The 24,379-nt window shown below is 43.0% G+C and overlaps 1 protein-coding gene across 2 annotated transcripts in view; it reads left to right on the top strand.

Moving 5' to 3' along the window:
- PTPRB (protein tyrosine phosphatase receptor type B) overlaps nt 1-23,647 on the top strand; it is a 110,891-nt gene extending 87,244 nt beyond the window's left edge. For both annotated transcript variants that reach the window (XM_035002136.1, XM_035002137.1), the window contains 13 exons: nt 1,715-1,821; nt 4,835-4,934; nt 5,721-5,804; nt 5,907-5,924; nt 6,038-6,119; nt 6,699-6,789; nt 7,454-7,530; nt 9,232-9,366; nt 10,334-10,456; nt 10,643-10,806; nt 12,647-12,782; nt 19,450-19,570; nt 21,963-23,647. In XM_035002136.1, coding sequence (XP_034858027.1) covers nt 1,715-1,821; nt 4,835-4,934; nt 5,721-5,804; nt 5,907-5,924; nt 6,038-6,119; nt 6,699-6,789; nt 7,454-7,530; nt 9,232-9,366; nt 10,334-10,456; nt 10,643-10,806; nt 12,647-12,782; nt 19,450-19,570; nt 21,963-21,985 — 1,261 coding nt within the window. In that variant the 3' untranslated portion in view covers nt 21,986-23,647. The remainder of the gene's footprint in view (nt 1-1,714; nt 1,822-4,834; nt 4,935-5,720; nt 5,805-5,906; nt 5,925-6,037; nt 6,120-6,698; nt 6,790-7,453; nt 7,531-9,231; nt 9,367-10,333; nt 10,457-10,642; nt 10,807-12,646; nt 12,783-19,449; nt 19,571-21,962) is intronic.
- Nucleotides 23,648-24,379: the final 732 nt, after the last annotated feature.

Here is a 24,379-nt window from a genome sequence, read left to right on the forward strand (position 1 = left end):
ACACTTATAAATCATTATACCAATATAAGAAATTCTTTTCACCAGAGAGACTCATTTCAATTTCCAAAAGTACAATGCATTAGCAACACACACCAACTCCTCACCTTCCCACTTAACACAAGCTGACTGCTTGTTACCCTTCAGGGACATCTCACGATACTTCCATCAACAGCCTGTTATTCCTGGAAGTACAACTTTTGACGGGAAAGCAGCTTTTAGAGATGGAAATTATAGATGTGGTTGATCAATATCGTCCTGCTCATTTTATAAGATGGCATTTGGACGTGGGCATGAGTTGGAAGGAGGGGCAGAGGGGCAGAATGATTCACCCTGGCCTGATACTATTTCAGCATTATTACAGGGCGTGCCCAGAAACTTTTGGGTTAAATAAATCTAGATTTTTTTTTTAAAAGGAAAAAGAGACTTCCATTCACTTTCATAGGATTTAAATTAACACTGGGAAAGTTTCCCCATATAAATCAAGCCTGAAAGTCTCAGCAAACCTACAGTTGAAAAGAGAAAGAACTCAAGAGCTGGCCTGAGCCGGTCTTTTTTTTTTTTTTTTTTTTTCCTGAGGCAGTCTTTAACTTAGTGCAGGGATGCTCTCCTACAGCTTCTCTGAGAGCTGGTTCTCCTTCAGCCTCTGCTTAAATACCCTCAATGACTGGGAGCTCACTACCTAATGCAACAGCTCATACTCTAGATGTTGCAAAGCAACTTTATGTTCCCAAACTATACCTCCCTGTGACCTTTCAGCCTATGGGGCTTCACTCTACCTTCAAGAAGAAAAATAATGTCTGTTTCCTCTTCTATGTGAAAATTCCTTAAATCTGAAGTCAACCATCATGTTCTACTAAGTCTTTCCTGTCGTCGTCGTCCTGTTTAATCACCTTGAACGGTCTCTAACCCTTCCTAAGATATGTCCCCAGAAACCGAATGCAGCTCTCCAGACTGGCCTGACTCACCCAGGGAATATGAGACCAAGGTTCTCGGACAGGGACAATAGACTTTTCATCCAGGCTGAGGTTACAAATTTATCTTTTCATAGCTGCATCTTGCTGGTGTATTGAATTTAGGGCCAGCTAATCTCTGGGCACCATCCCACATGGATATGTGGATGGCCACCTCAGCAGCTCTCTTTAGGCCCATCCTGAATTCCTCCCTTCTCCTCTTCAGGCTGGGCCCCATCTGGTCCTTCCTTTCCGTGCTTTCCCACTGTGGTCCCCTCTGCTGGAACACAAGCATGGCTGCCTCCCTCACTTTCCTCTGATTTCTAATCCAGAAGCCCTCCACTGACCATGCTGAATAGGGCAGTTCCCCACACCCATCGCCATTGCTATCCATTTCCCTTACTCTCCTCTTCTCTTTTTCCTGCTATTCCATATCACCATCTGGCATATTAAATTTGTGTAAATGTTATCTGACTTCTAATACCAGAGAATGTAACCTCTGGGATGGTAGGGACTTTGCTGTGTCCCTTGCAGTATCCCCAGATCCTAGAACAGGGACCGGCACATAGTAGGGGCTCAGTAAATATTGGGTGAATGAATGAATAAATGTGTGAATGAACCTGGGTCTATCTGATTCCGTAATTCATGTCCTGCCTAGCATACATGTGGACCAGGTGCCCACCCTGTGGCTCCGTGAACACATTTTCTGGTCAGCTCTCCTGTGGTCAGCCATTGGCACTTAAATAAATTGGTTTTCCTTTCAGAATCAGCATTCGAGCTTTTACACAGCTGTTTGATGAGGACCTGAAGGAATTCACGAAGCCACTCTATTCTGACACGTTTTTCTCCTTGCCTATCACCACTGAGTCAGGTAAGACAGGTAGCCTCCCCATCTACCTGCATAGTCTCCAACTGCCATGTCACTTACAAGGACCTCCAGTGGAGAGATCTGGTGACTTGGCTGATGGTGAGGGGAACATGCATTTTTCACTTGGAATTTAATCTTTATGGGATCCTGGATGATGTGGATTAGAGAAATTCCTCCTACTTCTAAAGGAGAATGGGCTGAATGGGCATTAATCTTGAAAAGAAGGTAGAAGTATCAGATTTTTTTGATTAAAATGAAGTTTTTAAAAATAATGGGTGAAAAACATTCAAATTAGGAGCTTGCACAGGCCAAAATATAAGTACAAAAGGCTTTCAGTCATAGGTGGGAATATATGAATGCACAAACATAGAAATGCATAGAAAAAAAAGACTAGAAGAAAAAACACCAAAGTATTAACAATGAGGGGCGCCTGGCCGGCTCAGTCGGTAGAGCATGCAACTCTTGGTCTCAGGGTCATTAGCTCAAGTCCCACGATGGATGTGGAACCTACTTAAAAAAAGGATTAACAGTGAATATCTCAAAGTAGTGGCATTATAGGTGATATTTTTTCCTTTTGCTTATTTTATGTTGCTTTTGCGCCATAAGAAAATGTTAAAAGACTTTACATACGTTTAAGAAAGAAACTTCTCTAGAGTTTTAGAGGGAAAGCCTGAAAAATAACACTAGGTAATACTTACTAAATGAAATACTTTCACATGAAGACATGAAATAGTTTATCCAATCTTCACTACAACCTTCTGAAGTAGATACTATTATCATCCCCCATTTTAAAGGTGAAGACCTGAGGCACCAAGAGGTTTAAGTAACTTGCCCAGGATAGTAAAGCTGAATATGGGCATTTTCTGCTGGAGCCCTAAACCTCTGTACTGCATTGCCTCAGAATATAACCATCATGCTGAGAATAGCATCATGTTTCAGCACATTGTTCCTCGAGACCGTCATCTGTCCCAGCCTGCCCCTGGAGCCAGGGTTCTACAATGCTTGATCTCAGGAAGTTCTTCTTCATAGCTAAAACAGTCTCTCATGCTGCATGACAAAAGATGACTCAGCCTCACAAACACTCCCATCTATTTATGCCAAATATAGGGATAATCTCCCACTTTTCAAACCAAAAAGGGATCAGAGCACAGTTAAGAGGATTTATATGTGTTTGCTTATAATTTAGTGTTAAGCAGGGGCATTATAAACACAATTCTTTCCTATTTGAAAACAACAAAAATTGCGTGCAGTTCAGTAAAGGAAGGTAATAAACATATATCCAAAAAAGAATATTAACCCCATTAAAAGAAAAATGATTGTGTTGATTTAATGAGTCTTGAAAAGCAACACTGAATAAACAAATCCAAGGGCTTGAAATGCAAGTTCAACAATGGGCTACTCCGTAGACCTAACTGTAAGAGCTAGAACAGTACAACTTTTAAAAGAAAACGTAGGAGTGCAACTCTGTGACCTTGGATTAGGAAATGATTTCCTCGATATGGCAGCATTAGCACAAGCAACAGAAGGGGGGAAAAGCCAGGTAAATGGGACTTGATCAGAATTTGTGCTTCAAAGGAGACCATGAAGCAAGTGAAAAGACAACCCACAGCATGGGGGAAACTATTTGCAAATTAATATCTGATAAGGGTCGTGTGTCCAGCATGCGTAAAGAACTGTTACCTTACAACTCAATAATACAAAGGCAAATAACAAAGGATGTGAGTAGATGTTTCACCAGAGAAGATACACAAATGGCCAATAAGCACATGACAAGATGCTCAACATCATTAGTCATTAGGGGAAATGCAAATCGGAGCCACAGTAAGATACCACTTCATACCCCCTAGAATGGCTGTGATCAAAAGACTATGATGAGTGTTACCAAAGATATGGAGACATTGGAACTCTCCTACATTGCTTGTGAGAATGTAAAATGGTTTAGCTGCCTGGGAGAACATTTCTGCAGTTCCTCAAAATGTTAAACCTAGAGTTACCATCTATCTAAACCAGCAACTCCACTCCTAATTTTATACCCAAAAGAAATGAAAACATATGCCCACACAAAAACTTATACACGGACATTCTTAGCTGCGTTATTCATAATAACCCCCAAACAGAGATAACAAATGTCCGTCAGTGGATGAATGGATACTATTCCATACAAGGAGATATTATTCACCTATAAAAAAAGAATGAAATACTGAGACAGGCTGCAACATGGATGAACTTTGAAAACATTATGCTGAGTGAAAGAAGCCAATGACCAAAGACCACATATGTCTGACTCAGTTTATATAAAAGGTCCCAGAATGGGCAAATCTACGAAGACAAAGTAGATTTGTGGTTGCCAGGGGCTGGGGAAGAATGGAGAATGGCTGCCAAGAGGTATGGGGTTTCTTTTGAGCGGTGATGACAATATTATAAAATTGAATGTGGTTGTATTTGTAAAACTCTGTGCCAAAAATCATTGAATGATACAATTTAAATTGGTGAATTGAATGGTATGGGAATTATATTTCAATAAAGCTGTTTTTAAAATAGGCTACTCTTACCTATTCACAAACTCCCAGGGGTAAGATCATACCAGATAATAAAAATGCAATTTCATTAAAACAGCTCTCAATAATTCACTGGACTTGCTGAAGTCCCCAATGCTATTATACTTGTTTCATACAAATGAAATAGCATTTTTATCTTGGTGGCAAACTTCTGGCCTTTATCTTGAGTGTCCTAAACCTTACATACAAGCTCCAATGAGCATAAGATTCCATTATAGGCCAAACGCCATTAACGTGCAAAGTGTAAGGATGGTCCTGTGGTTACGGTGTAGTAGCCAATGCCCCGGCTCCATGGCTGCATGCTCTCACCATCTGATAGTAAATACTGCAGCATGGGCATCGTTCAAACTTTTCTGTAATAACGTTCCTAGGGAGATAAGGTTTCAGTAGCTCTCTTCCTGGTTCTTTAGCACTAATTTTCCTGCCTGGGTTTGCTGTTTCCTCCTGGATTCTTGCAGAGCCTTTATTTGGAGTTATCGAAGGTGTGAGTGCTGGTCTGTTCTTAATTGGCATGCTGGTGGCTGTGGTTGCCTTATTCATCTGCAGACAGAAAGCCAGGTGAGTACAAAGATTCCTTTAGCGATCGATTGGGCTCCCAATTTGAAAGATGCAATTGAAAATGCCCTCTCACCTGAAAAGTAAGAAGGGGAGATGATTTCATTTCTCCAGGTGAAATCACCTTTGTTTCTCAAGAAAAACAAGTCAAACCCTCCAACCCTGACTGGCTTTTTTCAGCCCCGCTCCATACCATTGATGAATTTTGCCCTCGCCAAATGACTGAGGGGCCATCTGTAGCTTCCTCTGAACGTGAAACAACTCCTTTTGCTCATAAAGACAGATGTCTGTGAATTGTGCACCCAAGTGCTTTTCTGAGAAATGCTGAAAAGTATGGTTGACATCACCATTTCATGGTCATATTTGCCATGCTAATTTAAGAAGGGACCAAAAAGAACCAAATAGCATGTGGCCCCAAAGCCACGCCCCCTCCTCTTAGGGAATTTATTTGGCACATTGTCCTCCCTCTTGCAGTCATGTCTTGCATCTAAGGTTTACTGGGGGTTTTTTTTTTTAAGGAAAGTTTTATTGAGAGTGTGGGAAGTGATTATGACCTGTAGCCAAAAACCAGAAGACAAATCTCCAGCTATTGCAGAGATCCGTTTCTGAGTGGGAAAAATCTATTTCTTCTTTATGTTCTTCCTCCCCTCAAAGAGACGTTGGCTGAGTGTAAATCTACATGAATACTGAAAAATCCATATTTGCACAGACATGCACAGCCTCACCATAAATGGAAAAATTTGTTTAAGTTTCGTAACCAGACTATAAATCCTCTCCCTTATGTTGCAGCCATGGTCGAGAAAGGCCCTCTGCCCGCCTGAGCATTCGCCGGGATCGACCATTATCTGTCCACTTGAACCTGGGCCAGAAAGGGTGAGCACCACATTTTCCTACACATAATGTATTGAAAGATGAGTTGATTGTCTTATGTGAGATTTGCTAACGAGGTCTTTCTTCTTTTGGCGTCCTTCACAGTAACCGGAAAACGTCTTGGTAAGAGCAACAACTCATTACTGTGTTATCTGCTTTTGAAATACCACTCGGAGTGGGTATGGCAGCGTCCCTTTTCATCAGTAATTTTTTCTCTATTGTATTTTTAACTATAGCCCAATAAAAGTAAATCAGTTTGAAGGGCACTTCATGAAGCTGCAGGCTGATTCCAACTACCTTCTGTCCAAGGAATACGAGGTACGACTCAGACTCAGGGATGCTTCAGCAGTTCTAGTCGCTGCCAGAATTTCCCTCCCAATCTCTCCTGTGGAGTCACAGGCTGATCGGGCTCAGGAGTCAGGATGACGTGCAGGATCCATTCTCTGTGGGATATCCCACCTAGTCTCAGAGGCCAGTCTGATCTCCAGAATAGCACAGCCAACGAAGTACTACTTGGGCAAGATGTTAAGGAAGAATGAACAAATCTCAAATGTAAACCTAATTCTGTCAATTACTTAACCTGGCATTTTGCTTGACTGGGAGACAAGGTGGTGTGGTGACAAGTGCCCAGGCTTTGGATTCGACTCTCAGCTTTGCCACCCGTGTGACCTGGGGCAAGTGAGTTATCTGGTCTGAGCCTCATCTGTAAAATGGAGGTGAGGATGCCTCCTTTGAGGCTCTTGTGGGGATCAGAGCTCCTGCACATCCAATAGGAGGCATTCCGTAAACAGTAGCTATTGTGACATATTCTTAGATCGTTACGTATCTCGAGGACTGTATGATTTGCCTTATTCTATTTCACATTCTCCATTTGCAAACTTCTTTTTGACCTAATAGGATTTGAAAGATGTGGGTCGAAACCAATCATGTGACATTGCGCTCTTGCCGGAGAATAGAGGGAAAAATCGATACAACAATATATTGCCCTGTGAGTTTTGTGTTGAAATTTGTAATACTATCTTCCTCCAGCCGTTGCTTCTCTTTTCCAGGAATAAAATGGGGCTGAAGAAATATGGTATAGTTGGATATGGAAGAGCAGAGGCTCTGAATGCCTTTTAAAAGGAATGTTATTGAGCTTCCCTCCCATGGGGTAACAATTCTGAATTCTGGGTAGGAGACGCCTCTCATGCTGTTGACATTTCATCCTATGGTCCCACTGCTTCTCCTAACAGCAAAGGCCAGTGTGGGTTTCCTTAAAGTCCCCCATTAGCGATTATTGTATATTTTTATTATCCCGACCCGATCCGGTGAAGCAATGGAAGATGGTTGTTCTGTATTGTATTCATTCCAGCTGTGAAAGGGAGCTGGCTGCTCCATCAGGCAAATGGTATCATGTTATGAAGGAAAGTGCAGAGGCTGCCTCAGAGAGCATTTGGCTTCTTTGTGTGTTTATGGGCCACCTGTGTGACCTGGGCAAGCCGGTTATCCTGTCTGAACCTCATCTGCAAAATGGAGATGAGAATACCTCCCTGTGGGGTGTTTTGGGGGGGCCGGTTAGAGCTAATGCACGTCAGATACCAAGCATTACATCAACAATAGAAAAATCCTCCCAGGACCCAGTGACAAATCTCTCTCAATCAACTTCCTTCCAGATGATGCCTCTCGAGTGAAGCTGTCGAATGTAGATGATGACCCGTGCTCAGACTACATCAATGCCAGCTACATCCCTGTAAGTGAACCATAAAGCCATAGCGCCTGGGATAAAGCTTTGACAGGTGGCGACCCTGCAGACACCGTTCCTCCCACATGCTCCCACTGTTTCAGGTGTGGACGCGTACTGATTTTAGAAGACCGTGTCTGATTGCCATAAAGCCCAGGGTGTGCAATTCTATCACAGCTAGGGCCTATTTTCACAATGGCTGGAGTGACACGGGATTATAAGCAGCCCAGGAAGCACAGCGAAAGGTGGTTTTCTCTCTGCAGCCCTTAGCCAAGATGAGAGCTCCCTCAGGAAGCTCTATTCACTGCTCACGCTGCCTAGCGAGGGGGAGCTGATTCGACGTCATTTGTATTTTTGAAACCCAAAGACACAGCTCAAAGGTTGTGTCAAACCTTTGGGCTCAGATTCTGGCTAGCATCCTGCCAGCCTCCCACAGTGCACTACAGTGGGAAAGGCTGTAAGATCAGACAGCTCCAGCTTTGACTCCCCTCTCTACCCCTTGCTGACTCGTGGGCAAGTTAGGTCACCTGTTGGGGGCTCTTGTTTTCTTTTCCAAAAAATGAGGATGGTAATATTTACCTCAAATAGCCATTCATTCACTCAGTAAACCCTATCTAGTTAAATAGTAACTAGGCGGTCAGAGAAGTCTCAGCAGAGTCGGGCATCAGGAAATGACAAGGTGACGCCATGGGAAACAGGCTAGAGAGACATTGCCTTCTCCAGCACTAACATACATCTGCACCACGTGCGGTCTTGTTCAAATGCAGATTCTGATTCAGTGGGGCTGGGGGGAGCCGGGATTCTGCCTGTCTCACAAGCTCCCAGGTCATCCCCCTGCTGCAGGTCTGAGGACCTTTCTCTGAGGAGCAAGAGGCTAGGGTTGCTAGGGGAGCTTCTGGGAGGAGACAGCCAGCCGGCAGGGCGGACAGGGTGGATGACAAAGGACGGCTCAGCAGAGCAGGCACCATGCTGAGACGTGGAGGATAAAGAGGGACTGACCAGATGAGTCGCAGGGTTTGGGTGGGCAGGCGTGGGGGTGGCAGAGGTGACACAATGCAGGGGCCCTGAGGAGAGGCAAGGAGAGAAGGAACTTCAGCTTGGAGCTGCGAGTAATTCTGTCTTGCCGGAGTGCAGAATAAGTGGGCGGAAATATCCTAGCTCCCGGGAGTTATGGTTCAGATTAAATAAGATCTGTGGAAAGTCCTGACCCACCACGTGTTATATGGTAGATGCTCGATAACCCGTGGTTTCCCTTCCCTGAAGTTTCCCTTGTATCACATCTCTTACCAGCACTCTAATTGTCAGTTATCCAAGATGACTAAAACTCTTCTGCACTGAATAGGGGAAGAGCCTGAGGAAGTCAGTCCCTCACACACACACCATCAATAGTCTACACACACACACACACACACACACACACACACACACACCCCCCAAGAGTGAAGCATTCTCTAGATTATTGCCCGAGTCCTCCATTGCCATTTAGAATAGATCCAGCCTAATAAATGGGAAGTTGGCTCTTAACAATAGTTCAGTGTTCTGGCCTTTTCCTTCCTGCTCCCAAGCCTTGACACTTGTGTTAGTATCTTTTTCTCAAGTCAGGGATCTGGCAAAGACCTATATATCATCTAATCTACAGAGATAACCCTCTGTTTATCGTTCAGACGAGGCCCATTGTTTTTGACTCTCCGTATTGTAAATTCATCACAGGGCAACAACTTCAGAAGAGAATACATTGCTACTCAGGGACCTCTTCCTGGCACCAAGGATGACTTCTGGAAAATGGCATGGGAACAGAATGTTCACAACATCGTCATGGTGACCCAGTGTGTGGAGAAGGGCCGAGTGAGTAAACAGTCTCCCTGACTTCCGAGTGTTGCTTAGTGCCGCCACCAGAATGGAATCCTACCCCACCATCAAGAGTTAAACCCCACAAAAGCCAAGGAGGGATCATGTGAGAACATTGCTAGTGAATTAAGCCACTCAGTTATAAAAGGCTTACATGGGCGATGCCCACTTCTGATTCTGGGCCTGAAGTTTCAGTCTGAGGTGTTTCCAGGGGAAGACTGGGACCATCAGAAGTGCTTGTGACGCAGAAAGCGTAAGTGGCCCCTTGTCTGTTCCGGCCTTCGGTGTATAGCTGGCCAGAGGCATGGCTCTGTCCCTTCTTGTAGGAGACAAGAAGCGGGCTCTAGACTGTGTCTGCAGACCCAAAGTGAAATAGTTCTCTGGCCAAATCAAGCAAACCTCTTATATTGCACTTACAGTCCTGTACTTCATATGGTTATTTGAAGGATTAAAAAAGAGGTATATAAAATGCCCAGTATCAGTGGTCAGTAAGTACATGGTCATAATTCTCTCTCCTGGCTTCCTACATGGAAATTGGAGCTCAGCTAAATGTTCTGACTTTTCAGGGACCCCGTGGCACATGGCAGTTGGTCCAGGTTAGGACAGTGATATTAAACGTAAACAGGGGCCAGGAAGACATGGCCTCCCTCTGCCCAGCTAAGAAAGAACCATTGGACCGTACGGGTTATGAGGCGTGGAACTGAGATGCTAAGGACATCAACAAAAAGTGCAGGCACAGCAGCAGTGTGCCTATGAGGGAGGGGACACCGAAGGGCAGGGCTCCGCTCCCCGAACAGCGGCAGGCTGGCTTGGCCCTGAGCACGTCGATGCAGAGCCGATGGGCTAATGCTCCAGCAGCTGACCCTAGATTCCAGCTCGGGAAGACATTTCAAGAAGGAAGCATCCAGGTTCGCAGGGGAGTCACGTTTCCAGACTCACGTCTTTTTCCTCTGTCTTCCTTTAGGTGAAGTGTGACCATTACTGGCCAGCAGACCAAGATTCCCTCTACTACGGGGACCTCATCCTGCAGATGCTCTCAGAGTCTGTGCTGCCCGAGTGGACCATCCGGGAATTTAGGATATGCAGCGTATGTTTGGCTGTTTGACGGCACTAAACACCCCAGCTTGGAGAGATGCAGGACGCCCATGACTCCCCCTTCTTGCTGCCTCCCCCCCTGTAGTTTCGGCTCCCAGGACCTGCTGCATGGTCACAGTGGTCACACTTGAAGCTTTGCCTTGGCTCCTTCCCTTTATCATCCTCTCTGCTCTTACAGGAGGAACAGCTCGACACACACAGGCTCATCCGCCACTTTCACTACACAGTGTGGCCAGACCACGGGGTCCCAGAGACCACCCAGTCCCTGATCCAGTTTGTGAGAACCGTCAGGGACTACATCAGCAGGAGCCCCGGCGCCGGGCCCACCGTGGTGCATTGCAGGTACTGGACGACGAGGAGCCAATAACATGGGCGGCCTGCGGGGGGGTCTGTCTACGCCAACCAGCCTGCCTAGGGATATGATCATGCTGTCTTCTCTCTTCTTCACTTTCTCCACCTTCCGCCACTCTCTCACCCTCACTCTCCAGCCCTCTCTGTCTCCCTCTTGCTCTTTTTGCTACTGTACAAAAGGCAAAGTCCCTGCGTGACTCCCCATCCAAGTTCCCAGAAACCCCGCTCTCGCGCTCTCCGAGAACCTGCATATTCTCGACTCTTGCCATTCTTACTCCTTGGAGTGGCCTAACCTCTCTCCTCCACCCATGTAAACCCTAAGGCTCCTTCTGGATCCCTGCTCCAGACCTCCCTCCTGGTCCAGTAGCACTTGCCATGCGTAGCCATCAATTTTGCTCTTAAAATTTTGCTTCTCTCTTGACTTCTCTTTGCTTTAGACTGCATGTTCATAAAATCAGCCTAACAAGCAATCCCTCTCTCTTCCTCTCTGGGGAGCCTGGTGTTTAGCTAATTAGTGTTTGCAGCAACACTTTGATAGCCCTAGCCAAATGGCATTAAGAAATAAAGAGCAGAGAATTGCTCCAGTAAGAGAAATGTCAGATGCCCTCATTTTCTCCCAATCAGCCCAGCACCCTAGGAGCCCAGCTTTTCTATGTCATTGGAACCCTGATGCTTTTAATGGGAATGTGAGGCACTCAAGAGTGCTTTCTGAAGAATGGGCGGCGTTTCTGCCCGTACCACTGGAGAACAGTTCTCTTTTATCTTATAAATCTGTGCATCACAAATCCCCAGGCTATACAGTCACCTTGGGGAGCAATTCAGCCACCCCTGGTGATGCTGAAGGTGTTCACACACTAGGATCCAGCAGTTCTGCTTCTAGACCTCAACCCTAGAGAAATCCCCACTCTTGTGCACAAGGAGGCTCACTGCAACAGTCTTTCAAAGAGAATAACTAAAAATGATCTCATTATTGGGGCACCTGGGTGGCTTGATCGGTTAAGCGTCCAACTCTTGGTTTCCGCTGGGGTCCCGATCTTGGGGCATGAGATCGAGCCCTGCATCGGCTCTGTGCTTAATTTGGAGCCTGCTTGAGATTCTCTTCCTCTCTCTGCCCCTCCCCTTGCTCCCTCTCTCTCTCTCTCAAATAAGTAAATCTTTTTTAAAAAATGATCTCCTTGTCTATCAGTAGAGAATAGATCAGCAGGGGATGGATTGGCGGTGGTGTAGGAACTCTGAGGACAAGCTAAAAGAAAGTGGATCTGCACGTAACAACATGGATAAATCTCAAAACACTATATTGAGTAAAAAAAAAAGTCAGCAAAAGGATATATAAAACATGTTACTGGGCGCCTGGGTGGCTCAGATGGTTAAGCGTCTGCCTTCGGCTCAGGTCATGATCTCAGGGTCCTGGGATCGAGTCCCGCATTGGGCTCCCTGCTCCTTGGGAGCCTGCTTCTCCCTCTGCCTTTCTCTCTTGCTCTCTCATGAATAAAAATAAATAAATAAAAAATAAATAAAAAAAAAAACATGTTACCATTTTAATAAATTGTTTATGGCTTTACATGTATTCAGGAAAAGTATACAATATGCATGGAAATGACACACACTAGGTGCAGAGCACCACTTAGCCCTGGCGGGGTGGGGGAGGTGGAGGAAGGAAGGAGAAAGAGATGAAAAGGTGGGACTTTTCTTTGAGAGAGCTCATTGAGAGAAAGAAGGATTCCTTCATTCTCCCATAACTTGGAAGGGAAAAGAAGGACGGTCCTGGAGTCTCGGGATGCAGTCCTGAAAGGCCAATTTAATCAAAGTCTTCCCTCACTCTCTCTCCTAGTGCCGGTGTGGGTAGGACTGGAACCTTTATTGCATTGGACCGAATCCTCCAGCAATTAGACTCCAAAGACTCCGTGGACATTTACGGAGCCGTGAATGACCTAAGACTTCACAGGGTTCACATGGTCCAGACTGAGGTAAGAGTTACAGGCTGAAGGACACCGGCCACCCTTCCTGCCTCTCTCCCCCCAGATGTCCCAGGCTTTCATCTGACAAGGGCAAATAACTATGACTCATTAAGAAGAGGAAGAGAACTGAATATAGACATTCTGTAGGACTTGTTATTTTAAAACAAATTTCAGTGACCTTGAGGTGCCTGGTGTACCCTTACCTCTAATGAGCTGGTTGCCCATCTTCTTTATGTGGGTAGGAAGCAAGATGGATTTTTTTTTAAATCAATGCGTGGTCCATATGGGGGAAGGGCCACGCCCATCCATCTTGAAGATCATTTTAAGATAGGCTTGTGAGTGAGCACATTACAGTCTCTTCTCTCCCCCAGCCCACCCTAGCTGCACACCCATCTCTGGAGACCCCAGGCAAGTACACACTGGTCCCAAATTATAAATGCTTCATCTGTCCTGTCCTCTGACATTTGCAGGGCATTTTTAAACATGTTATTTTATTAAATTCATAAAAAACCAAAGAGGAGAGTTATCATTTTCCATTTCCAGGCTACAAAACTGAGGTGCAGAGGCTAAAGGCCTTTGGACAGCTATGAAGTGGCCAAGCTGGGGCTTGAACCTGTTCGAGAGAATCCCAAGCCCTTAGCCCCACAGCCTCAGGGTCGGATCTGTGCCCCCACATAGGCCAAGCCTGTTACTCCCCCACATAGTTGCCTTACAAGACTCAAGTTCTCTTACCCTTGTGTTTCCCAAGTAACTCTGCAAAGTCCTCTATGCATTTAAAAAAAAAAATTCCCACAGTCAAAAAGATGAAAAGCCCTACCCGCTGCCATATCCTCTTACTGTTACAGTACGCAGTAAAACTGGGGAGGTGGTATGCTCCACAAAACAGGGACATCCTGCAGCAAAGGCTCCCCGTGAGCTTTGCTGAACCCACTATTCCCCAAACCACTTTGACTGCTGGATTCTTTTCTTGTGCAGCCCATATTAATATCCTGCAGATCTCATATTCTCTAACACATCTGGAAAAATACTAGCACCATGTCTTCCTGTAGGCAGTGGCCACACCTCGGACCCTCTGTCACTGCGATTGTCCTGGGCTGGGAGTACTTTCAATATAACAGTTACTACACTATACTTTTAATATTTTACTATGGAATTTTTTTAAATACATAGAACTAGGAAAAATAGTATAGTGAATTTCCATGCATCTAAACTCCAGCTTCTACAATTATCAGTAATCTGTGTTCTTTTTCCATCTATATCCCACATATACTATTCCCCTACCCCATGACCTTATTGGAAAATTTTAAAGCAAATCCTACTTATCAAACCATTTAATCCTTAAATGCTGTATATGCAGAAATTTTATAGATAAGGACTCTTTACAGATTGTGACCAGAATACCATTATCACACCTAACAATTTTAACCATAATCCCTTAATATCATCTCACATCCAGGCAGTGTTTAAATACCCCTAATTATTTCAAGATTACTTTTTACACTTAGTTTCCATAGAATCCAAACAAAGTCCACACCCTGCATTTCGTCAAAGTCTCTTTCAAATCTATAATAACGCTCCCTTGTTTTCCAAGCTATTTATTTGTTAAAGACACCAGTTCATTTTTTCCATAGATTTTCCCATATCCTGGATTTGACTGCTTTTTCGTGGTGTTAATATATTCCTCTACTTCCTATAATTTTTGTCAGTAGGTCATTAGATCTAGAGGTTCCATTAAACTCAGATTTCTTTTTATCACCACAATGATGTACGGGTGGTGCTAAGTACTTCCTGTTGCATCACATCAGGAGGCACTTCCTGTCTGTGTCTCTTTTGTGCTGATGAAATTGACATTGACCATCCACTGTAACATTTCCCAGTAGCCTTTCCCTTAAACAGTTTCCCCAACTGTGGACCTGAAGACAGCTGTCGAGCTCTGTCATTTCATGAAGGGTTGCACAGTTATATCCCATTGTGTCATAATTTTTATCCTTCATCTTTCTCCAGAAGACTGCCAGTTCCAAAAGATTAGGAATTTGTTTTCCTTCTCTCAATCTGCACATTTTTTTTTTTACCTGTTAAATGAATGAACAAATATCCTGTAATTATGTTGCTAAAAAGTCAGGACCGGTGTTTCATTATTTATTGTCATATTTATAAACTCAAATCATATTTAATTTGTAATTTGGGGTTGGGGAGATTATCACATTGTAAGTGGTCTTGAGGAATGTGTGTGCGTGTGTGTGTGTGTGTGTGTGTGTGTGTTATTGTCGGGGACTTCTTGGGTCATGTGTCACTTGCATCCATCTGCCCAGAGCTCTGGAGATGCACTGAGGCAAAGAGCAGGCACTCTTATCATAAATATCACTGGCAGACTTCCGGGGCAGGGCTGTCACAGTGTGCCATAGCCCTTCCTCCTTCTTGGGTATATCTCCTTCTTCCCACTGTTCCCTCCCCCTCCTCCTCCTAACCTCTGAGGATTCTGTGCTCTTGTTCCTGAGTTTGCCGTTTTAACGTTTGAGTTCCCCAAGGTTCTGCCCTCAAGGTGCTGCTCTTCCTTCTCTTAGCCTTCATTCTTTGTCATGTCCCATGGCTTGAAGAACCATGTACATGCTCCTGTTTCCCAAATCTCATTCTCCTTTTCCAGCAATGACCTAAGTACCTGCCTACCAAACAATTCCACCTGGAAGCCTTACGGTCATCTCAAACTCAAAAAAATTCAAAGCTGAACTCATTATCTGTCTTTAAGCAAACAATAACAATGAAAGCACCCCTCCCCTTCTTGCTTCTTCCAGTTTCAGGTAATGGGGTTGCCATCATCTTGCCCTCCATCTGTTGGCCCGAGCTAGGATTCTGACTTCTCTTCCCATGGTTCCCACATTTAAGCAGTCATGGAGTTCTGTCCGTTGCACCCACCATCTTTCTCTTCCTTCTAGTCCCCCACCGAACCGCCACTGGCCTCGCTCGGCTGTTAGCCCTCACCGGGGCCTTCTGTGGGAACCTCTTAGTGTGTCCCCTGCCCCCAGCCTCTGCCCTAACAACTCTTTGTCTCACAGCCACCAACACAGTGCTTTTGCTGCCTGTGTCAGCTCCCTGCATAAAAACCTTGGCAAGCTCTCCATTGTGTTAAAATGAAGTTTAAACTCTCATCCTTGCTGTAAACAAGCCTCTTCATAACCAGGCCCCCAACTTACTTCTCCATATCATAACATCTCTTGCCCATTGTTTTAGGGTCTGCCAAAATTAAGGAAGATTTCCCTCCCGAGGTCAAAATCAATTTTGATTCTTTTGATTATAATGAAATAAATATTATGGTAGATGTTTCGTCTCTCCATTTTTTTTTAATCTTATCAAATGAAATCCCAGACAGTATTCAGATACCATCGGTCCTGGGTTTTTTGTTTTTTTGGTTTTTTTATTTTATTATGTTATGTTAATCACCATACATTACATCATTAGTTTTTGATGTAGTGGTCCATGATACATTGTTTGCGTATAACACCCAGTGCTCCATTCAGTACGTGCCCTCTTTAATACCCATCACCAGGCTAACCCATCCCCCCATCCACCTCCCCTCTAGAACCCTCAGTTTGTTTCTCAGAGTCCATAGTCTCTCATGGTTCGTCTCCCCCTCCAATTTCCCCCCTTCATTTTTCCCTTCCTACTATCTTCTTTTTTTTTTTCAACATATAATGTATTATTTGTTTCAGAAGTACAGGTCTGTGATTCAACAGTCTTACACAATTCACAGCGCTCACCATAGCACATACCCTCCCCAAAGTCTGTCACCCAGCCACCCCATCCCTCCCACCCTCCACCACTCCAGCAACCCTCAGTTTGTCCTGTTTTAACTCCTTGCCCACAGTGGGCTTCTTCTGGTCTTGGAAGCCCTGGCCCCAGCCCAGGTATGACTTGCTTGGTGCTGGGAGTGAGTGCAGAGAGGTGTGATCCACCACTGAGCCAAAGGAAGCAAAGAAGGAAAGACATTCAGACCCTGTGTATCCCATTTCTGGGTCCATGGGGATAGTCAACTTTAATTTTATTCCACCTTATTTGGGATATAAAGAGTCTTCACAAATTTTAATAAATATATCCAAGAACAAGGATTTCTAAACAAAGAGACAACAGACACGGGATTTTCAAACATGTCCCTCTTTCCTTTAGCCTGCCTTAGGGGAAATTTGCAGCCTGACTCCCAGGGACACACTCAGATGAAGCAGTAAGATGTTAAAGAACAAGAGTTGACAGTCACAGTCTGTTCATCTCTTCTGCTTCCCGCAGGAGGAAACAGTGGGATGTGGTAGGAATAAGCTTCTCGGTGCCCACTTGGGAGATTGTCTTTGGGGTTTCCCATGGCCCATGCACCCTACATTTTACCTATGCTGGACGGCTTACAGTTTCCAGAATAGATGTGCACATTCATGTTATTTACATCACTTGGAATGTCCCACTTCTTGGCTCAAATTTTTACCTTTCTCCCTAGATTGATACTTGTCTCCCCCAGAAGTGAACCTGATGATTTCTTCTTATATATGAAGCTTTATATACAATTCTATCTTATATTTATCACCTTGTAGTTATTTGTTCACATATCTGCCCCTCTGCTAAACTGTGAACTCAGGGACTATGAAAAGCTAGAAGTATAATTCTATAAATACTATCTAGTACTACAACTTCTGGGGAAATTGAATGGAATTGAGGTTTCATAAGTCAGCTAGAGCAAAAAATTATCTTTTATAATCCAAGGTTCATATATTAGATTCTATTTTTCATTAAGAATAAAGTGGGAAACACATTAACTGTCTGAAGGTTTAGGGTAATTATTTTCAAAAGGACATTCTACTGGGAGAAGAAGACTTTATATTTAAGGCTAGTCAAATTAATGAATATTAACTGGCTTCAAAGCCCATTGTGGATCATTGTTGAAGAATTTATTAATAAGGCATAGTGTAGATGTAATAGAATTCATTCATAGTTGAACTTTAAGGTCCCAAAGTAATTTAATATCCCAGTACAATTGCAAATATGAATCATGCTTGGGATGGAAGGAAACAGGAAATGTCTGTCTATAATTTGGTAGATTGTGTTCAAGATGGCAAAAAGAAACTGTCTATACTAACAACCATTTTCAGGACATTACCCTCCTTGAATTTTCATGGTGGCATAAAACACTCATAACACTCAGAAAAGGGTAGAATAGTTAATATTAAAGCACGCTTCACTTATGATTGATTTATTTCTTTGAAATGTCCTCATCTAATGACTATACCGGACCTACATTATGAAGTCCCTTTGGTAGATGACCAGGCTAGCTTCCCATCAGGGGCAATGCTTAGTGTCAACCCATGAAAATAAATACTGTTCCACTTCTAAAGTTTGTTGGTGAGGGAAGATCTTATAGTCTCACTTTGTATCTCAAACCTTTAAAACACTTTAAGATAACACATTGATCACCTTAAACATGGGGTCCAAGAATGGTTTTCAGTATCCATCTAATTGACAGCAACACAGAGTCTCATACCCTTTAGTGGTCAAAGGATGTTATTTCTAGAAGAGACCTCAGATGTTTTCTAGATCTTTGCCGAGAAGCCTTGTGACTCAGCTTAGGCCAGCTGGAGGCAGATGAAGAGCCAGTGTCTCTTGTGTGCTGTTGTGCTTCCTTCCCTGGGCTCTGAGCAGTTGCTATGTCACTAAGGGAGCTCAAGGCCAAGCAGTGAAGTTATGTGGACATTCTTTCCCTTACTAGACAGCTCTGTTGGTAGTAAGGAAGGAAGCCTTTGTCTAAACCTCTGTTGTCAAGTGAAGGTTTTTGTGTGTTTTTATGGTCACCAAAACATTGACTCTTCTATCTTTGTTTCTATTTCAAAAGTAGTTAGTTCCCAGAGAGTTGACAGAGGTGAGTCTGTTCTCACTATGTAACCCTCTGTAGTTCTCTGTCATCAGCCAGCCTCTTTGAGATTCTCCCTTGGGCCAGTCTCAGATGCTGAGAGAACCAAGAGAGAGAAGACACTGACCTTGCCCTCAAAGAACTGACAGTCCAGTGGGATCTATTATATACACCTTCTTTTTTTCACTATCCTCCCAAAAGAAAGGAACCAAAGCAGCAGAGTATGCAGTGAAATGATTTTCTCATTCAATAATGCAATGAAATTAGGATTCATCTGAGAAAACTGGTATAATGAAAAGAACATGAATATGAACCCTAGGATCAAATGCTAGGGTTCCATTTCTTGGTTATGTAAGAAGTTACTTAACTTCTCTGAGTCTTCATTCCTATGGATGGTTATACCTACTTCATAAGACTGTCAAAATAATCAAATGAGATAATTTATGTAAAACGCATCGTACAGTGTTTGGTATTCAGTCGTCTATTTAATAAATATTTGTGGAGGACCAACTATGTGCCAGACATAATTCTAGGTACTCATGGAATATACTCTACAAATACACATGCACATAAAAAAGAATAAATAAACACCACCTCTCTCCTCATTACCATTAATCTCTTCTTAGTGCTAGTAGAAAGTACTCTTCTATGTACTAGAGACCGTTCATGAAATGATCGAGAAATTTGCTAACCATATAGAATCCCACCACTCTTGAAGCTTTGTGAGTGTGTCTCCTCTTTCTTATGCTTAAGAATTTGCCTTCCTCTGACATGTTTTCTGCTTTTTCATAGTGTCAGTATGTATACCTACATCAGTGCGTAAGAGATGTCCTCAGAGCAAGGAAGCTACGGAGTGAGCAAGAAAACCCCCTGTTTCCAATCTACGAAAATGTGAATCCAGAGTATCACAGAGGTAGGAACTTACTCCATTGACTTATAAATTCATTTATCAAGATATGATGCATCTGGAAACCAATAATAACCTCAAGTTCTTCCCAAGTGCACCAGCCCTTTCTTCTTCCGCCCAAAGGCCCTTAGAGATTGACAATGGGGAGGAGAGGCAGAGTGGGGAGGGAGCACCACAGCTGAGCACCAACTGCACATGGAAGCTCTTCCTATCTGGCTGGGGATGCCCTCTCTTCAGGATGCTGCTTAACATTTCTTTTCTAAGGCACTTTGCTGGGGAAGATACTTTGAACTCACAACTGGGGATTCAGATTGTAAAATCCCTTTGGAAGGGGCGCCTGGGTGGCTCAGTCGTTAAGCGTCTGCCTTCGGCTCAGGTCATGATCCCAGGATCCTGGGATCAAGCCCCGCATCGGGCTCCCTGCTCCGCGGGAAGCCTGCTTCTCCCTCTCCCACTCCCCCTGCTTGTGTTCCCTCTCTCGCTGTGTCTCTCTCTGTCAAATAAATAAATAAAATCTTTAAAAAAAAAAAAATCCCTTTGGAGAAGAATTTGGCCATATGCATCGAAGTCCTCACTGTGTCCTTGTCTTATCACCTAAGTACTGAAAAAGCTTTATTCATGACGATTTTTATAGCTAAAAGTTGAAGTGAAAAAAAACCCAAATGTTTAACAGTGGAGGACTAAGTACACCATGGTGCATTCATTTAATAGAATACAATGCAGTCATTAAAAATGCTATTTTTGATGATTATATGACATGGATATTCTTATAAATATGTTGAGTTAAAAAAAAGCCGCCCCAATGGCTCAGTCGGTTAAGTGTCCAGCTCTTGGTTTTGGCTCAAGTCGTGATCCTGGGGGAGGAGATCAAGCCCTGCATCGGGCTCTATGCTCAGCACAGAGTCTGCTTGAGATTCTCTCTCCCTCTCCCACTGCCCCTCCTGCTTGTACTCTCTCTCTTTTTCTCTCTAAAAAATAAATCTTTTATAAAAAAAAAGATTCTCCCTCTCCCTCTGCCCCTCCCCCATCTCTCTCTCTCTCTCTCTCTTTCTAACAACAACAAAAAAAGTAGAATGTAAAACAAACAAAAACAACACATGGGGGGAGAAAAGACTAGAAAGAAATAAACCACAGTAGTAAAGTTCTCAGAGCAGTAAAATAATATATGATTTTTTTCTGTTTTATGTACATTTTCTAGAACAAGCATATAACATTTTTTTAATAAAAATTTTGGTAAAATGAAAGTATAAACTTTCAAAGTCACTGCTTTGATCAGACAATAATTATTTGACAAGTAAAGGGTCTTCATGCCTTTTCCCACTCTAAACCATCATTTAGACCTAATTTATCACAAAGGCTAACTGCAAATTTGAAGTTACACTGTATTGGTTATCTATTACTGCCTAACAAATTACCCTAAAACTTAGCAGTTTAGCTCAGCATTTATTATCTCACAGTTTCTATAGATCAGGTATGTGGGAGGAGTGTAGCTGGGTGGTGTTGGCCCAGGGTCACTCATGATGCTATAGTCAAGATGTTGGCCAGGGCTGCAGTCATCTGAAGGCTTGACTGGGGCTGGGAGGTCCACTTCAAGAAGGCACACTCACATGGCTGTTGGTTTAGGTCTCAGTTCCTTGCCACAGGGACTCATGTCCATCTATAAGTCAGATCATTCTCAAAACATTATTTCAGTTATTTTATCTCCATTTCTAACTGATCCTCAATTTTCTTTATTTCTCTGCACCTCTGTATCTGCCCACCGAGCCAGTATGTTACATAATTAATAATCTGTGAAGCACATATACATGAGAGAGCTTCCATTTAAAGGGGTCTTTGTCAATCGATAATTCTCTTGTATTATAAATAATTACCCCCTAATGTATCTGTATAGTAAATTAAGGTTTTTGCATGTCACATTCTTTAAGAAGCTCCAGGATGGTGGGAGCTCTGGGGGATCTGGGAGCTTTCTTTGTCTTGTTATGACTTGTGTGAGAGTATTTTTTTTTTTTTTTTTTGAGTCATCTTGGGTGCTCCTGAAAGAGCCATCTTTTATGGTTTGGTTAGCTTCAAGTGTCTAAAAGTTAGGATTCAGGTCCTAGCTCTGGAGCTAACTAGCATTACCAAGCTGTGTAACCCTAAGTGAGTTACTCTGCCTCTCTGGGCCCGTGGGCTCATCCATATAATCAGAGAGGATGGACTAGAATTACTAGTCCATTCCAATTCTAGTGATCTATGGTTCTCAATGGAACGACATGGACCCCACAGCAATGGTCTCATCCTAAACCATATTAAACCTTAGTCATTTCTGCTAGTCGTATCCATTTGTAATCTTCATAAATGGAACAAACAGCTATGAGACATCCTGCTCCATCTCTAACCACAATGTCCTTCCTTTCAGACCCGGGCTATTCAAGGCATTGAGAATGTATCTGAAGATCTCTCGGATAAAAACTATTCACTGTGTGATTTAAAAACAAAACAAAACAAAACAAAAAAATTTGCTTCTTGCCCTACAGAGGTGCCAACTATTTCTGTTGATACTATGTATAATTTATTAATCTGGAGAATTTTAAAGAATTTATGTAATTTAAAGGTAACAGATATTATTGTACATAGTTGTATTTTGTAGTTTCTTCTGTAAATATGTATTTTTTCATAATGTTTAATATTAAGCTTTATATAATACTATTTTTCCACACTAAAGTGTTCATGTATTGTTCTACATAAACTAATTCAACCTGTATGACAGGACTACTGGGAAAATGTAGATGGAAGGGGTTGCAGGGACAATCCCATGGGCCATGGTTTTGACCTGCTTTGATATTCGCTGGTCAGGATAAAGGCAGGGCTGGGGAAAGCACGTAATACAGCTGGCTTTCCTGCATTGCTCTTCTAGGAACCTAGGGATCCAAAGATGATCCAAATGCTATTTGGACAAACGTAATAGTCAAAAAAGGATTGGGGGAAAGGGGTTAGGCAGCCCCAAAGCTGAAATAGGTGGTTATCCCTAAACTAGTTTATCTCTCCCCTTTCTCCTGCCAGAGGTTCAAGCCAAAGTGGTCGGTTCAGGGACCATGTAACTTGCAAAGAAGTCCAGGCTTCAGGGTTGAGGATTCTGATAGAGAACAATCCAAACAGAAGTGATGAATTTCTTATATCAAGAAGAATGCCCCCTGTACCCCTGAGTGGAAACAAAATTGACATGCAAAGTGCCATCCAGAGTGACTAGAGATTATGTCACTGCAGTCGCAGTGTGGGGGCATGCCTACCCATACTGGACTGAGTGTGTGGCTTGATGCACACACACTCATCTTTGTCTTATTTCTAGTGGGCTGCATTCCTGGAAAGGTCAAAATTATGTCACTCATCTTGGGTTTTCCCATTAAAAGAAGATTGTTGTGGCAGATTATATTTCTGATCAAAGGACTTGGTATTAACATCTTTATAGAAATGTCCACAAACATCAGATATAGTACATTTAAAAAAAACAAAACAAAACTCAGTCGTGCTTAATATAGAAATTCCCAAAAGACTTTTTTAGTAAATCACTGAGGTCAAAATATCAGTAGTCACCTGAAGGTGCATTTGACATAAAAGCCACCGAGTGTATCTTCAGTATTTGTGCCTATTTTGACTGTAACAAATTTCCGTGGGTTAGAAAGTGGGCATTGCCCTCCTCAAGCTCCAGTTCTGAGGGTCTTCCTGGGGACAATTTGAAAGTTATCTGTATGAAATCTTCATGGCTACTTGAGAAAGGAGCCAGGATGTTCGCCTTTTTCTCACTTACAGATCTCTCCACGATAAACCTAAGAATTAGAGATGGACGTCATTGACCTTACAGCTTCAACTGCAGAAAGAATACATTTCTTTTTAAAGTATGTATTTTTGCTACATACAATAAAATCCCATAAGTAATATAATGCATGTAAATGAAAATCATTAAATATATCCAAAATAGTTATCTGTGGTTATGTAAATTTCCACACACACCAGAAAAATTTCCAGGGCTACTTGAAGTTTATAAAAACAGGGGGAAACTTTCTAAGAATAAATGTGAAGAGTAATAAAAGGATTCCAAGTTTTCACAGTCTCATTGTGCTCAATGCCCTTGTGAAATAGCAGTGATAGGCTCTGCTTCTGTTTCAGGGAACTAGGTGGATCTTCTAGAAATGAAAAGGAACAATATATACGTAAGGGTGGCAGAGGTACCAGCAGGAAGAAAATAGAGGTCAGAGATTTATGAGATGTGGCGTCTAGTAGGAATAACTTTCCCTGCATTGAAAAGAAAAAGCAAGGGAAAAACAACAGATTTTTAAACTAACATTGCTTGGCACAAAGCACATTACCACATGGAAAGAGAAATTTGTTTTTGGCCTTTCATTCATTCAGAAAAGTTTTACTAATTGCCTGTAACCGGCTAAGCACTGTCCTAGAAGCGACATGTTTCTACTCAATAAAGAAAATGCATCACGATAAAAAAGGTAGGGTGGTTGTTACTATTGCCAATTAAGCTTGAAAGAGAGCCTCGGGGAGCCAGTGAAAGAAGCAAGCAGCCCAGGGTGGTGGCCGCCTTCCGCACAGCATGCTGCCAGACGCTGATGCTGCTTCCCTAGCAAACCACTGGATGTAGAAGAGAAAGCAATTCATTGCACCAACCAGGAATTAAAACTGTAAAAAACCTACACATCTGTAACAGTAAATAATGTTCACGGACCCTGGTGTATCTGGGGTGGCATCACTGTTATGGAAATGGACACGACGAGGGAAACTGTGTATGTTCTTTCAGGCTAATCCAGGAGATGTTTATTCCTACCC

The sequence above is a fragment of the Mirounga leonina genome, unplaced genomic scaffold (genome assembly GCF_011800145.1).
Source record: "Mirounga leonina isolate KUSES-001 unplaced genomic scaffold, KU_Mleo_1.0 Mir_126, whole genome shotgun sequence".
Taxonomy (NCBI): Eukaryota; Metazoa; Chordata; class Mammalia; order Carnivora; family Phocidae; genus Mirounga; species Mirounga leonina.